General features: G+C 38.9%; 1 protein-coding gene across 1 annotated transcript in view; it reads right to left on the minus strand.

Annotated features, from left to right (window-relative positions):
* LOC128381633 (CDP-diacylglycerol--glycerol-3-phosphate 3-phosphatidyltransferase, mitochondrial) overlaps positions 1 to 13,572 on the minus strand; it is a 33,405-nt gene that overhangs the window by 11,276 nt on the left and 8,557 nt on the right. Inside the window, exons 3-6 of the mRNA XM_053341678.1 lie at positions 10,376 to 10,453; positions 4,051 to 4,144; positions 3,749 to 3,938; positions 2,325 to 2,503 (exon numbers count right to left, since the gene is read on the minus strand). Coding sequence (XP_053197653.1) covers positions 2,325 to 2,503; positions 3,749 to 3,938; positions 4,051 to 4,144; positions 10,376 to 10,453 — 541 coding nt within the window. The remainder of the gene's footprint in view (positions 1 to 2,324; positions 2,504 to 3,748; positions 3,939 to 4,050; positions 4,145 to 10,375; positions 10,454 to 13,572) is intronic.

Raw genomic sequence — 13,572 nt, forward strand, 5'->3', positions numbered from 1 at the left:
CAGCCCTTACTTAAACTTTTTAAATAGCTTGTTGTTTTTAAGGTGGTCCTGAAGCTCAGAAGCAACCACCTTGTCCAACACCTTAAATAGGAAAGGAAGGGCGGAGATGGATCTGGCTGGCAAGGGTTTATTGATGGCAGGTGGAACAATATCAATTTGAAGGGGACAGGTGACGTATGAGCTGGGCAGAGTCGTTGTGGGAATGGGGTCTAGGGCACGAGTACAGGGATTCATCTTCCTGAGGATTTCCTCAGTGCCAGTAAAATGGCGTAGAGATGGCAAGCTCCCAGACGTAGAGGGTGGACGACAGGAGGAGGCAGAGAGGAACAACTGTACATCACAGAGCGGATGTTGTTGATCTTGGCTCTGAAAGAAAAGTCAGTGAATTACATCGTTCTTCCATAGCTTCAATTGGAGAAAATGATTACGGCTTCAGGAGATGATTTATGGTACAAAAAAACAGAACAAAAAAAGATGCTGAGGGTTTGCCAGGATAGTTTGTGAATTAATTAAGTTGGAGTACAGAGTTGTGAGCGATCTTTAAGGGACTTTGAGTAAGTCTTTAGAGGTTCATGGAGGGTTAGTTTAAGGACAGCGAGCCCTGAATGTCTGAAGCGTTGTTGCAGGACATCATGAATGAACCAGTGACCAAAGCGTAACAAATTGACTTCGAGCATCTTGACAGGAGCATGAAGACACTGCTCACATGATTTACTGCAGAGTGCCACAAGTTCATCCACTGATGCAGAAGCTGCGCAGTTCATGTGCTGGAGCTTCGTAGTCATGATGGTGGTGGTGGTGGGGGTACAGGGGGGGGGGGGTCGATGCTTTTCCTTGGACACACCCAGAACATAGATCTGTAGGTTTTTGGTGGAGGCTGAGGCAGTGATGACACTTTAGCAGCAACATTTGCACTCTTAAAATCTTTATTGCACTTTATTGAATTTAGTCTTGTATGGTGCCATTTATTTATTTGGTATTGCAAGTTTCTTGAGATGCTGTCTCTCGTTCTTTTAACAATGACATATGAAGTACTTTGAACTTGAGCTATTGAGGCCAAGTGTGTGTCTGGTGTGAGTAGGAACCAACAACATGCTGCTTCAGGCCGAAACACTCAATCAGACTCAGGAGCTCCACTTCAAGATGACAGGAGGGGTTGTCAACATGTATATTTATAAAACATCAACCATGACAATGTTGATGATATGAATGCAAAACTCTGATAACTTTTAAAAGTGTTTTTTTGGGAGGCAACTGAATTCAGAGCTTCTTCTTCTTATTTTTAAAGAGCTGCAGATATTCTGAGTGTGTGGATTGTGTGGAGTAACACCATTTCTGGGGAGAGAAGTTGCTTCTGTTGAATTCATTTCAAGATCTTGAACCTCAAGTATCTGCGTGACTTCATACCATAAAAAGATGAGTGAGAACATTATTTCGAAACTGACCTTTAAAAACAACAGAAAAACATAACAATGGTACTTCTGCTTCATGTGTGTTACTGGTAAACTCTCACTGACTACAAACTAACTTAACACAGCTTCTCCTTTTCGTTTGCGGTAAGTGCTCGTGTTGTGAGAGCCGTAACAGAGAGCGAGATGTCCCAATATAGAAAGTAATGGAACGTAGTGGAGAAAATATCTCTCAGCCTCCTCATCATCTGTTATTTTTATGTATGTCAGAACATCTAATTGTAAATGATCAGCTATAAATCGCCTGTCATCTTCGTAAATGTCTTTCGTTAGAATTTCCCCCAGTGTGCGTGCGTGTGTTTTTGAGTTAATCGTGTGTGTGTGTGTGTGTGTGTGTGTGTGTGTGTCTCGCTTCCCACTCCATATCATCTTCCAGCAAAACTGTGACATCACAACTCTATTCCTGGTGTTTGTTACCACAGCGGTCCGATCCTGCAGACATGATGTCATTCATCCCTCAAACTAACATCCTGGCAGTCTGCGCTCCAGTTACGGACACACAGTACGAGTGTGTGTAAGTGTGTGTGTGTGTGTGTGTGTGTGTGTGTGTGTGTGTGTGTGTGTGTGTGTGTGTGTGTGTGTGTGTACATCAAATCCTGACAATTTCACATCCGGCTGCACGGCTAGCCAACCGCAAGAGCTCTTTCCATCTTTCTCACTGCTCACACACACAGAGTCCATCTCTTTGACCATCATCTATCCGCCTGTCTAAAGCTTTCAAGCTCCATTAGTAAAATCCATCGGCTCCTCTTGAAGAAAACTGGGCCGACGCCACCGTAACTGAAGTGTCAAAACACGTTAGTGGGTAAGACACTGGTCTGGTTACACACACACACACACACACCCATGTTCTACCTTTGTATGGGTGCACCATGCCCTCCAGCATGCTGACGGAGTCGTCGGGCTGAAGCTGCAGGGAAACGTCTCCCACGGCCTCCACCAGGTCGGAGAAGAAGTCGGCGACCTCCCTGCAGTTCTCCAGCAGCACGTAGCGATCCTGTCTGTTGGTGAAGTATGAGTCACTCAAGTTGGCCCTGGAAAACAGTGAGACAGTTTTTAAGAGAGAGAGAAGAGAGAAGAGGGGAGAGGACCACAGGGGATAATTTGGTGAACAGTGAAGAAGAGATTGGGAAGATTTGATATCGTGCAGCCAAAAAAAGAAAACACCAAAACGAGGTCTTAATGGAGCTGCGGTTCACAAGCGCACTTTTTTTACTCATGTAATCATCAGCAGCCAGAAAACAGCAGAGGAAAAATGCCTCACTGGTGAGTACAGAGGGAACAGCTTCATGCCACAGGATGTTTTTCCTTGAAATGTAGTGGTTGAAGGGTCAGTGTTGCAAACATGGCTCCGCTGCTCATGCTCGTGCTCGCTGCTCTCATTTCTGCTCCACTGGTGTACCATCTGTTACGCAACCCAGGCAACCTGCTTAAATGGAGTCCAGGTGGTGCGTTAGGCAGCAGGTTTGACCTTGAATCCCTGCCAGCTGGTAGAAGAGACACTTGTTGTTGTTCAGTGGAAGTTATTGAACTAGAAACATGTAAATTAAAGGAAGGTGTGGAGGATTTACTTTTTTTAGATTTCTTTTGTTTTTGATTTCTTTCCTTTTTTGCTTTAACCCAGATGAAGAAACCTTTTTTTTTTTGTACTCTTTAGTGTTTAACTGATGCTGTAGGAAACAATAACAGACAGCTTTCTTTATGTGCACATACCACTTTTAAAAATAAATTTTGCATGAATACTTCCCTTAAAATAAATCCTGAACAAAGTATTGCAGCTAATTTCATGTTTTGAGCTTTTGAAGCCTTGGCAGAAACAGTGCAATCCATTTTCTGTCTGAATTTAGCCATGAAACTCCATAAATATGCATGTTTACTAGCCTCTAATGTTCGGTGCATGTGGCATCTTGTTTACTCTCCCTAAGAGTCGTCGATTGGCAGTAGCGGCGTGTTGCCATTTTCTGACTGGAAACCACACAAAATTGGCACTGTGCTGGTCGGGTTTTGGAGTGCTTCCACTGTTCCCTGCGTATATCAAAATGTGCACTGACACCATTTCCTAGCAATGGCGGTAAGCACCTGCACTTGATAAAGAAAGCCACTGATCAGAACAATAAACATGGCTGAAAGCAGATGGTGGAAGAGGAAGAGGAGGAGGAGGAGGAAGAGGAGGAGGAGTGGGGGGGGGGTTGGAACTTACAGAAACAAATTCAGTGTGAAAAAAGGGGCAATTTGACACAGCCAGCCTAATCTGTGTGTGTGAGTGTGAATCAACATACCCGCTGATAATAATGCTGTCGTCAAACAGGTAAACTTTGATGTGCTGGACTCCGATGGTCTCGTTGAAGCGCTGAGGGACCAGCAGCCTCAGCAGCCCCCTCAGGTCCGGCGTGTGGTACAGAGACACCCGCATCTGAGAGGAGAAGCGCTGCAACAGGGGCAACAGCATGGTCCTCGAGTTAACCTGCCCTGCACGTTAAAAAAGACAACCACAGCATACGATCAGGATCAGGATGATGATGATGATGATGATGATGATGATGATGTTGAACATGGCACTCGGAAGAGAAATGTCACCGACCTCGTGAGCCGCGTGTGTAGTCCAGCAAAACGGAGACTTTTAGGTCGGGGTTGTTTTCCTGCGAGTGTTGTAGAGCTTCTTCCATACAGTCCACCTGAAACACAAGAAGAAGAAGAAGAAGAAGAAGAAGAAGAAGAAGAAGAAGAAGAAGGAGTAGAAGAAGACGAAGTAGAAGCAGAAGGAGAAGGAGAAAGAGAAGGAGAAGAAGAACAAGAAGAACAAGAAGAAGGAGTAGAAGAAGAAGAAGAAGAAGAATAAGAAGGAGAAGGAGAAGAAGACAAACATAAAATCACAACATGAGTCACAGTCTTTTCTGCTAGATGTAAAAACTATTAAATTTGACTGTGTCCCTTTTCTCCTCCCATGTCAGAATTGACCCAGTTTGGTTTAACTTTATAAAGCATGAAATTTAAATTATCACCCACTTCTGTGTTAGAGACATTGGAGCCAACTACATTCCAACTTATTACCACAGGTTTTACAAGTTTTTTTTTAGAAATAACGGTCAACAGGACTCGACATTGACTCGAGGGCAACAGGCGAGTTAAGAAACAGACTTGAGGTGAGAAATGTTTAATAAGTTGAACTAAATTGTCTGAATTAGGACTCATATTTTTTTTGTTTCACACATTAGCAGTAAACGGTCGCCTACTGCACAAACTTTTAATCTCAGTTACATTTTACATGGAAACTCCTTTGACAAAAACACTTCCTGTGGTCTTCATTCACTTCTCCCTTTTGTTGGCACCATTGTTTCCCTAAACCACAAACCACAGTTTTATATTCCTGTTTTTTGCTTTTTTGTTTTTTTGTTAGCAGGTGACCTTGTGATTGATCGTCCATGTTCAGGTGTTTTAAGCTTAAATTAGATTTCTAAATCTTAATTTTTGAGCTTTGTAAGTGTTTATACCAAATTTTGAACCACAGATCTGTTTAAAATCCATCATTAGTCAATCTGACTGATCAATAACTGTGATTAAACCTTGATTAATGTTTCAGAGTGCAGAAAGAGTGTATTTTTTTAAGGTTTTACACCACTCATTATTGGAGAAAAAACACCTATCACATCCTATTTTACCTAAAACATGAAAATATAACATAGCAATAATGATTTCAAAGTATTTTATTGTATTCGAGCCATCAGTCTTCACTGCTGCATCATAAAAAGAAATTCTCATAATTACTATCTTATTAAAACTATTAACTATTCATTTAAGAAAAAGCCATGTCAATAGATACGAGTCAAAGTATAACATTTAAAATATTTTTATTTTTGGGCCACTTAAGGAAAAGTCGTCAAATTTCACAATAAAAAACATCTGAGGTGTTTTTACAGCTGTCACATGTCAAAATGGATCAAATGTGACCTTAAACAGTTTTTAAAGGTTAACCAAATTAAACCTGAGCCTCAATCTAGTAAGTATGACTGGTCTCTTTGTTTTTTGTACTTTGTCCCACTGTGTGTGTATCTGAGAACAACAAAAGGAGCAGGTTGATGATTATACATTACATAACATTTATCAAACATAGGCAGCCTATTATCACCCGTTTCCTGAGCGTGGGAAAAGCACGACTAACTACTTTATGCTCACACAGGTAATGAAACAGTAAGCGTGAAGTTTTTGTTCCCCTCCTGATATCAATCCGATGCTTTTTCTCTTTTTCTTTTTTCGGTTTCTTTTTTTAAACTTCAGCTGAATTGTGCATCTGGTGCCCAAATGCATTCATTAGACATCACCCCAGAGAGCCTGTTTACATGCCAGTAAAACATTTATTCTTTCCAGTAGAGAGGTCTTCTGGGAGCATCAACACTTTCAGCTCTGGATTAAATGTGACAATGAGTTGGAGCTCCGAGCAAAAACATTTATCCATTAAAGCAGGGAAGTCACTTACATGCTAGATTTGCTCGAGCGCTTACAACCAATAACTGTGGATAGAAAAGGCTCTGTTCTGTTCAACTGAATCTTAACCCCCCCCCCCCCCCCCCGCTTTCTAATTTAACTCCAGTCTTTCATTTTAGAGTAACCGAGGCTGCAGAACTGAAATATGAAATATGTTCTTTATTCACAGGGGGTATTTCAAATGAGTTTCAACAGAGGCTTCCTGTCTCATCTTTAAACATGAACAGGATTACAAAATGCACCTCTTGAGCAGAGCCAAGTATGTTTTGCACAAGACAGAGGAGATGATTTAAGGATTTGTTGTTTAGAGCTGCAGCAATGAATCAATTAGTCGATTAGCAGAAATTTCATTGGAAGCTAATATGATTAAATCATTTGAGTTTTTTTGGGTCATTTTCATGTTCTAGCTTCACAAATGTGACAATTGACTGTTTTTCTTTATCATATGCAACAGTGAATCGAATATCTTTTTTTTTTAAAGATTTTGTTGGCATAGACGCCTTTATTTAGCAGTAGACAGACAGGAAACATGGGGGGGGGGGGGGTGACATGCAGCCACCTGCACGCCCGTGAATCTAATATCTTAACGAAAACAAACACACTGACGATATTACCATGGCCTCTGAGGAAACAGTGAATGCAACTTATCGGCAGATCAAATTGATGAAGAAATAAAGGCCCAGGAGAGAACAATGTGACTTTGAGAGCCTTGATTTAGATCATTATTCACCTTCACACGTTCATCCTCAGCTCAATTTATCAGTTTTATTTCCTGTAACATCCTTTAAATGTGTTTTTAAATGTCTTCTCCTTTGTTTTATATCATAATATACAGCCAGGTTCCCCCCGAGTTAGGATGGAGTTGGGAAAAAATGCCAATAAATATAAATACTAAGTGAAACAGAGCTGATTACTTTTTGGGGATTTCTAAGTAAATTCTGAAGAATCAGGAAACTCTCGGTCGGTGTGGTTTCCTTTAATTGTTTCATTTTTTAAATATGTTTATGCTTCTTCCCCCGGATCCTGATTATTATCTTCAGTGTTTCATATTGATTGGGTATTGTGTTCACTCGTTCATAGAGTCACATCTTTATTAGTTAATTCATGTTTTGGCACCGGAGCAATATTTAACGGACTATTGACACGGACCGGGTTTCTCTGTTAACAGTCCACAGGATGTTGGTCCGGACTGGTTTTCCGTGCTGACAGTAGTTTGTTATACTGGTATGTAAACACAATTTTACCAGAAGGGAACAGACTTCAACACAACACCAGATCTCTTACAGACCACTAACAGGACATTTTTTATTGTCACATCAGACATTTTCAGTTAACGGGTGTTTTTTCCTGGATTTGACTGTTTTAACCCCAAACCATGATCGTTCCCTAACCGAGTGGTTTATGTGTTTAAACCTCAACGTTTAAACCCCGACAATGGGAAGGATTGATCTATCACCTGCAAACAAAAACATTCCTCTATTTAGAAACAGTTTGATCACATGTGCAATCAATACCGATGTGTATTAAAACTGTGCCAACAATAAACAGACTATGACAGACAATCCACTTCCCCGTGTTTTATGTATTTATTGTTGTAACTAAAGCCTGACGGATACTGCAGTTTTGGGGCCGATGCCGATACCAATCAGGGAGTTAAAAAAAATCTAATATTAATATATCAGCCAATAATCCTTAATATACAGAATATATACATAAACAGTAATTGTTTGCAGACAAAGATGTGTAAAGGAATTAACCAAAGTCACCTGAATTCCTTTACAAGTCTAAAATTACAAGGACTGTGAGAACTAGAGAACAGAGAAAGAGACAAATTAGAGACAGAAAATCAGACTGGGTCTCTTCACTTTCCAACTTCAGCACACGTCCCGATCACATGAGTGGGCCTATCATACATTTTGTATAAGTCGAAATGTATTATGAAGGAAATTGAAAAATTGACACATGGGATGAAATACTTTTTGAGATGTGTAACGGAGGCAAGATGATTTACAGTTTAAATATAAACTTTATTGTATAAAATGACATCAATGAACTGAAACAGGCTAATGTTTTAGGAATTTCATTATTATAAATATTTATAAATTTAAAGAAAAAAACATACAGAACATATAAAATTTAAAAGAAAAGGATTAAATATACATAAAATGCTGTTTATATAAGTTTAATATACCTACTGAGCGCATATGGGACAACGTATACACTGATACTGATATACAGTATCTGCAATACTCCGATATCAGCTGACCTATATTTCAGTCTGCTCTAGTTGGAACAATGTTTATGTTGCTCTCTTATCTTGGTCTCCTTTTAAAGGAAGGTTTTAACCCTTATCAACTCGTTATAAAGCCCCTTGACAAGCTTCAGATGCTTGATAACGAGTTCATTATTAGACTGAGGTGTGTTAGAGCGGGTCGAGGGCAGTAGCTCTCCAGGAGCAGAGTTGGAGACCACTACCTCACATGATGTTCAGGGTCAAATTTGACTATTTTACATTTGAGAGCTGTAAAAACACCATAAACACATCGTCATGGTGGACTTTTCATTATGTGACCCACAGTTTACAAAAGGGTAATAAAATGCTTCTATTTTCACATTTTTTGTGCAGCTTATTCACATTTTTATATGCAAATGTACAAATTTGATCTGTGTCACCATTCAAACATGTTGTTGTATTCATCATATGGATCAAAAAATTCTCTTTTCATAAGATTAACCACTTGAATTAGTGTAGAGACTAATTATGAGTCAGAATATGAACAGTATGTAAAGGTTTAATCTCCATGTCCTTTTTTTTTAAGCTAGTTTATTTTAGTTAGTTAAAACTGACACAAAAGATGAATTAAGAAGTAGAATAAGAATAATTGTCTTATATAATTATAAAGAGTAATTAAGAATAATTAAGAAGACAATGATAAATACAGCACCTGAAAAAATGTTAAAATTTCACAATATCACATGAAATAATATGACCACATAAAAACTAAATAATTACTATGACCACATAAAAGTGAGAACTAATTAATAATTACTATATATATATATATATATATATATATATATGTTTAAGGTGAATGCCCATTAATCACAGCCCAGCCCGGTCTAGACTGTTGCAAAAACACGGAGTCACATGGGTATTAAATTGTGTAAAAGTGATTCAAAAGTGGTCAAAATTACCAGAAAAAGTCTGTAAAATCAGTCATGTAGGGAGTAGATGAGTGAGCGAGCGAGTGTGTGAGTGCGTGTGGGTGTCGTATGGTGAGACGTGTCGTAGAGAGAGAGAGAGAGAGAGAGAGAAAGAGAAAGAGAGAGAGAGAGAGAGAGAGAGAGAGAGAGAGAGAGAGAGAGAGAAAGAAAGAGAGAGAGATAGAGAGAGAGAGAGAGAGAGAGAGAGAGAGAGAGAGAGAGAGAGGGGGGGGGACTGGACTGGCAGCTTTCTCTGGTTTTAAACTCGAGGAGGAAGAAGAAGAGGAAAAATGATAACGCCTGTTTGAATTTCTTTTGTATATAAAAAAAAAAAAAAAACACGTACTCGCCTCGCTTTGCATTTTTCAGATTACTTTCCCCGCATGCACCTGCGCTTAAATAAACACGCAGCTCAGGTGTGACAATCAGAATCAGTCAGGCATCTTTTTGTGTAGGCTGGTGGGTATCGAGGGGGTTGGAGTTAGCTAATCGAGTCTTCGGGAATCGGGATGAAATTACACCTGCAGTTTGAATTCTTCTTGAAACCACAAAACGCTCTCTCACATTTTTCTACTGAATCGAGTTTTTTGTTCACGGTGTCTAATTACAAGCAAACCTGGGCATGAAAATAAAAAATAACTCACATGGACTTACTGTACCTTGTTGACTCAACATTTCTAGTAATCCATCATACTGTGAGGTTACAGAGTTTGGCAACGACGGAGGCTGATTCAGATGCTTTTAACTATAATTAAGCATGTTTGACTTGTCTGTGCCTTTTTTTTTTCTATAATTTCTGCCTCTTCTCTCTCTGCTGCTCGTACCAGTCAGAGAAAAAAAAAAAAAAAAACAGCTGAATATGAGCATCAAGTCCAGACTGTGGTTTGTTCTGGGTTAATGTTGTTATGCTAGGCTTTCCAAGCATGAAGAACAGCAGGCGATCACATGCCAGCGCTGGTCTCCTTATACCCATAAACCCTTGCATTTAGGGGTCATTCCTTGTAGTTGGCTTGGTGTGCGTTTTTCATTCTGAACAAACCCACACTGCGGTTCTCTTGGAAGAGGACCGTGACTCACATTTTCTGGCATCTCTGACCAGTTATTTGGCACGCGTCTATAGTGTTCGGACGGCCTTGTTCTCACCTGCCCGGACTAAAGAAGCCAATTCACCCCCCCCCCCCCCCCTTTTAAAAAACTCCTCTAAACATGCTCATACTCACCAGGTCCTGCTCCAGCTGACCCGTTCCCAGATACAACGAGGCCAACACCACTCGCCTCTTCGCCGTCTTGATACGTGCCTGATGTGTGAAAGAAAGAAAGAGAGAGAAAACAAAAGACAAAGCACACATGAATTTGTAAGTTGTGTGTTTTTAACTATAACATCTTAAAACTTTTCCATTCTTTTAATTCGTACTACGTGTCGTTTGACCACGTCTAAAAAAGGAAAAAAAAAAGTGTTGATAGGCGCCACATTTTGAAACAGTACAGAGCAGCTGTTGTCATGATGTGTTACAGGTTATTTTAACTTTTAGGAGTAGGGTTGCAAAATTCCGTGAATTTTCAAACTTGGAAACTTTCCATGGGAATTAACGGGAATTAACGAGAATTAACAGGAATAAACCGAGAATTTACTAATCTGAAGGTATGTTCTTATTAGGGAACTTAAATATAGTTGTGTAAAATGTTGTTCTGTTTGATTGTTCAACTTGATCATGTTCAACTTATAAATAAATCTGTTTTAATTGTATTATTTTGCTTATAACTAAACATTTTTTTTAGATATGATACCTTTCCACTAAATTGCCATAAATTCCCATTTAATTCTCATAATTCCCATAATTCCCATGGAAAGTTTCCAATTTGGGATATTTCCAAATTTCCCCAGCTTAACTTCCCATTGAAATTTACCGGAAACTTTCTAGAAATTTACCGGAAATTTTCCACCCCTTTGCAACCCTATTTAGGAGTATTATTATTATTATTATTATTTAATCTTACTCAAGTATTGCCAATATTTCTTCTTATTATTATAACTTTAAGTCTTAGTTATTTGTTTTCCTCTGTAGTGACGTGCTGTACGGCTGTCTGTTCTGTTGGTTTAAAATCTAGAGTCATGTTTTAATTTCATGTATAACAATGTTTAGAGTTTGTTTTATTCAGTTTGTTTTGTGTTTCTGCTCGTTTGTGTTTTTAAGTTTATGGTTTGAATCTGTGAGCGTTTGTTTTTCCTGCTGAATATACAGAAAAATGTGTCATGTGGAGGTTTTGTTTTAGGCCAGAATAAAACCAAACAAGTGGCAATAAATCGTTGAAATTATGGGATTACAGTTTTTCATACAGTCGTTCCTCGAAAGCATTCGTGGCGAATGTGCGAAAACTGAAAAACTCTTCCTGACTCGATATCAAGTTGTCAGTTTCATAAAGTTAAAGAAGTTGTTGGACACAGCCTCAACGATTCAGACGTCAGAAAAGTGTGTGTTTGTGTGTGTGTGTGTGTGTGTGTGTGTGTGTGTGTGGCGCAGACAACCATCCGACAAGCACTTGGGTTGAAGGATGCCGACCGCATTAAGGTCAACAAACAAGCAAATTACGAATCAGCCTTCTCAAGTGCTTGTTTTTGTTTGAATGAGTAGATATTTTTGGCCTTTAAAAAGGTTTTCAGCTTCATTCTCTTACTAAGTTGACTCTATCTTAGCTGCTGTGTTTTATCTAATCATGTAGACAGTTTTGGTTTTTACTCCTCCAGGTTTTGAAATATCTGTCTGCAAGTTTTCAGCCTCTAACCTAACCCAACTGTATAAATTTTATTGATTCAACGGTCACATCTCTTTCCAAAAGCAGTGACTTTACTCTGGAAAAGCCACAGAACACATTGTCATCAGTATTCATGGACTTTGTTTTTCTTCAGTAGAAAGTATTTCCTATGAAAGCTGTTTGGCAGCGAGCTCTGTGGATCATCCAGAGTAACAGGGACACTTTCTGGAAAAAGATGTTGATGTCTTTTTCAATTTTTTTATGCACTGTCTTTTCTTTTTTTTTTTTGAATCAGGGTGGAGCCAGATCCCCCGACAAGCTAAACCGAAACATGCTTAGATACAACTCACGATGAGAGGAAAGCTATATTTTCTGTAATTTGTAACAGACTTTTAAGGCAGGGGTGTCAAACTCATTTTTGTTCAAGGGCCACATACAACCATATTTGATCTCATGTGAGCCAGATCATTAAAATCCACTTCATAATAACCTTTAAATAACACATTGTATATATATATATATATATAATATATATTAAGGCTGCTCAATTAATCGAAATTTGATCGTGATTACGATTTAGGGGCCAAACGATCTCAAAACTAATAAAATCAAGGGGAAACGATTTTTAATAATAATAATAATAATAATAATAATAATAATGAGATAGCGCTCAATAACAAAGGTTTTATTTTGAAAAGCTTAGACAGGAAGCCACCGCAGCTCTGTTAGTTTAACAGAAGCTGAAACACATGGCGAAATGTTTTAACTGTAAATAAAAGTGCAGAGTTTCCAGCCTGCGTCAGACGATGCTGAGTTTACTGACTAATTATTAAAAACCAGGAAGTGTTGTGTGAACTATCGTCATGGTAACTCGCTCAGCTCTAATATCTCTGCACATTTGCTGCTGTGTGTTGCGTTAAGCGGCAGATAAAAGGCCGCTGCTGGGAGAGAAAAATAATTAAGCCAAATGTCCAATAAATGCAGCTTGTTTCTAAAGTTAAAAAAAAAATCGTTTTAATAATCGTGATTTCAATTTTGACCCAAATAATCATGATTATGATTTTTTTCCATAATCGAGCAGCCCTAATATATATTATGACTTTACAATAATAAACCATCTATCCACAAATCAGATAGACAGCCTGAGATGCCTTCAGCAAGATTAGATAAATCGTCTCAAATGTACAAAATGTTTGCAGATACGGTTGTCAGTTTGAGGTTACCTTGGTAACAGATACTGATAAAATGAGTCCTTAACATCTGAATCAAGTTGCAAGTCAATTATCTGAAGTTTAACATCCACAGGAAGGTCAGAAGACTTGATTGAGAATGGATGATTTAGTATTCTCCAGTTTTCATACATTGCAAAGTTATCCAGTAGGCCGGTTTGGACCCTTTGGCGGGCCGGTTCTAGCCCACGGGCCGTATATTTGAGTCCCCTGATTTAAGGGTTTAAAAGTCTTTCAGTCCAAGGAAAGAGGAGTTATCATTTGTATTATTTAAAAGCATGAAAATCCCTCAAAGTTGATATTATTTCACCCGACAGCAACAAGATCCTGTCATGCTTGATCTGATATTGTTTTTAGTACAATCTGAATACTTGTTCTCAGCAGGAAACTAAACCTCATTTTGCTTTTGGCGCTTTGGCCGGTTCTTCATGTGT

Source organism: Scomber japonicus, chromosome 20 (assembly GCF_027409825.1).
Source record: "Scomber japonicus isolate fScoJap1 chromosome 20, fScoJap1.pri, whole genome shotgun sequence".
Lineage (NCBI taxonomy): Eukaryota > Metazoa > Chordata > Actinopteri > Scombriformes > Scombridae > Scomber > Scomber japonicus.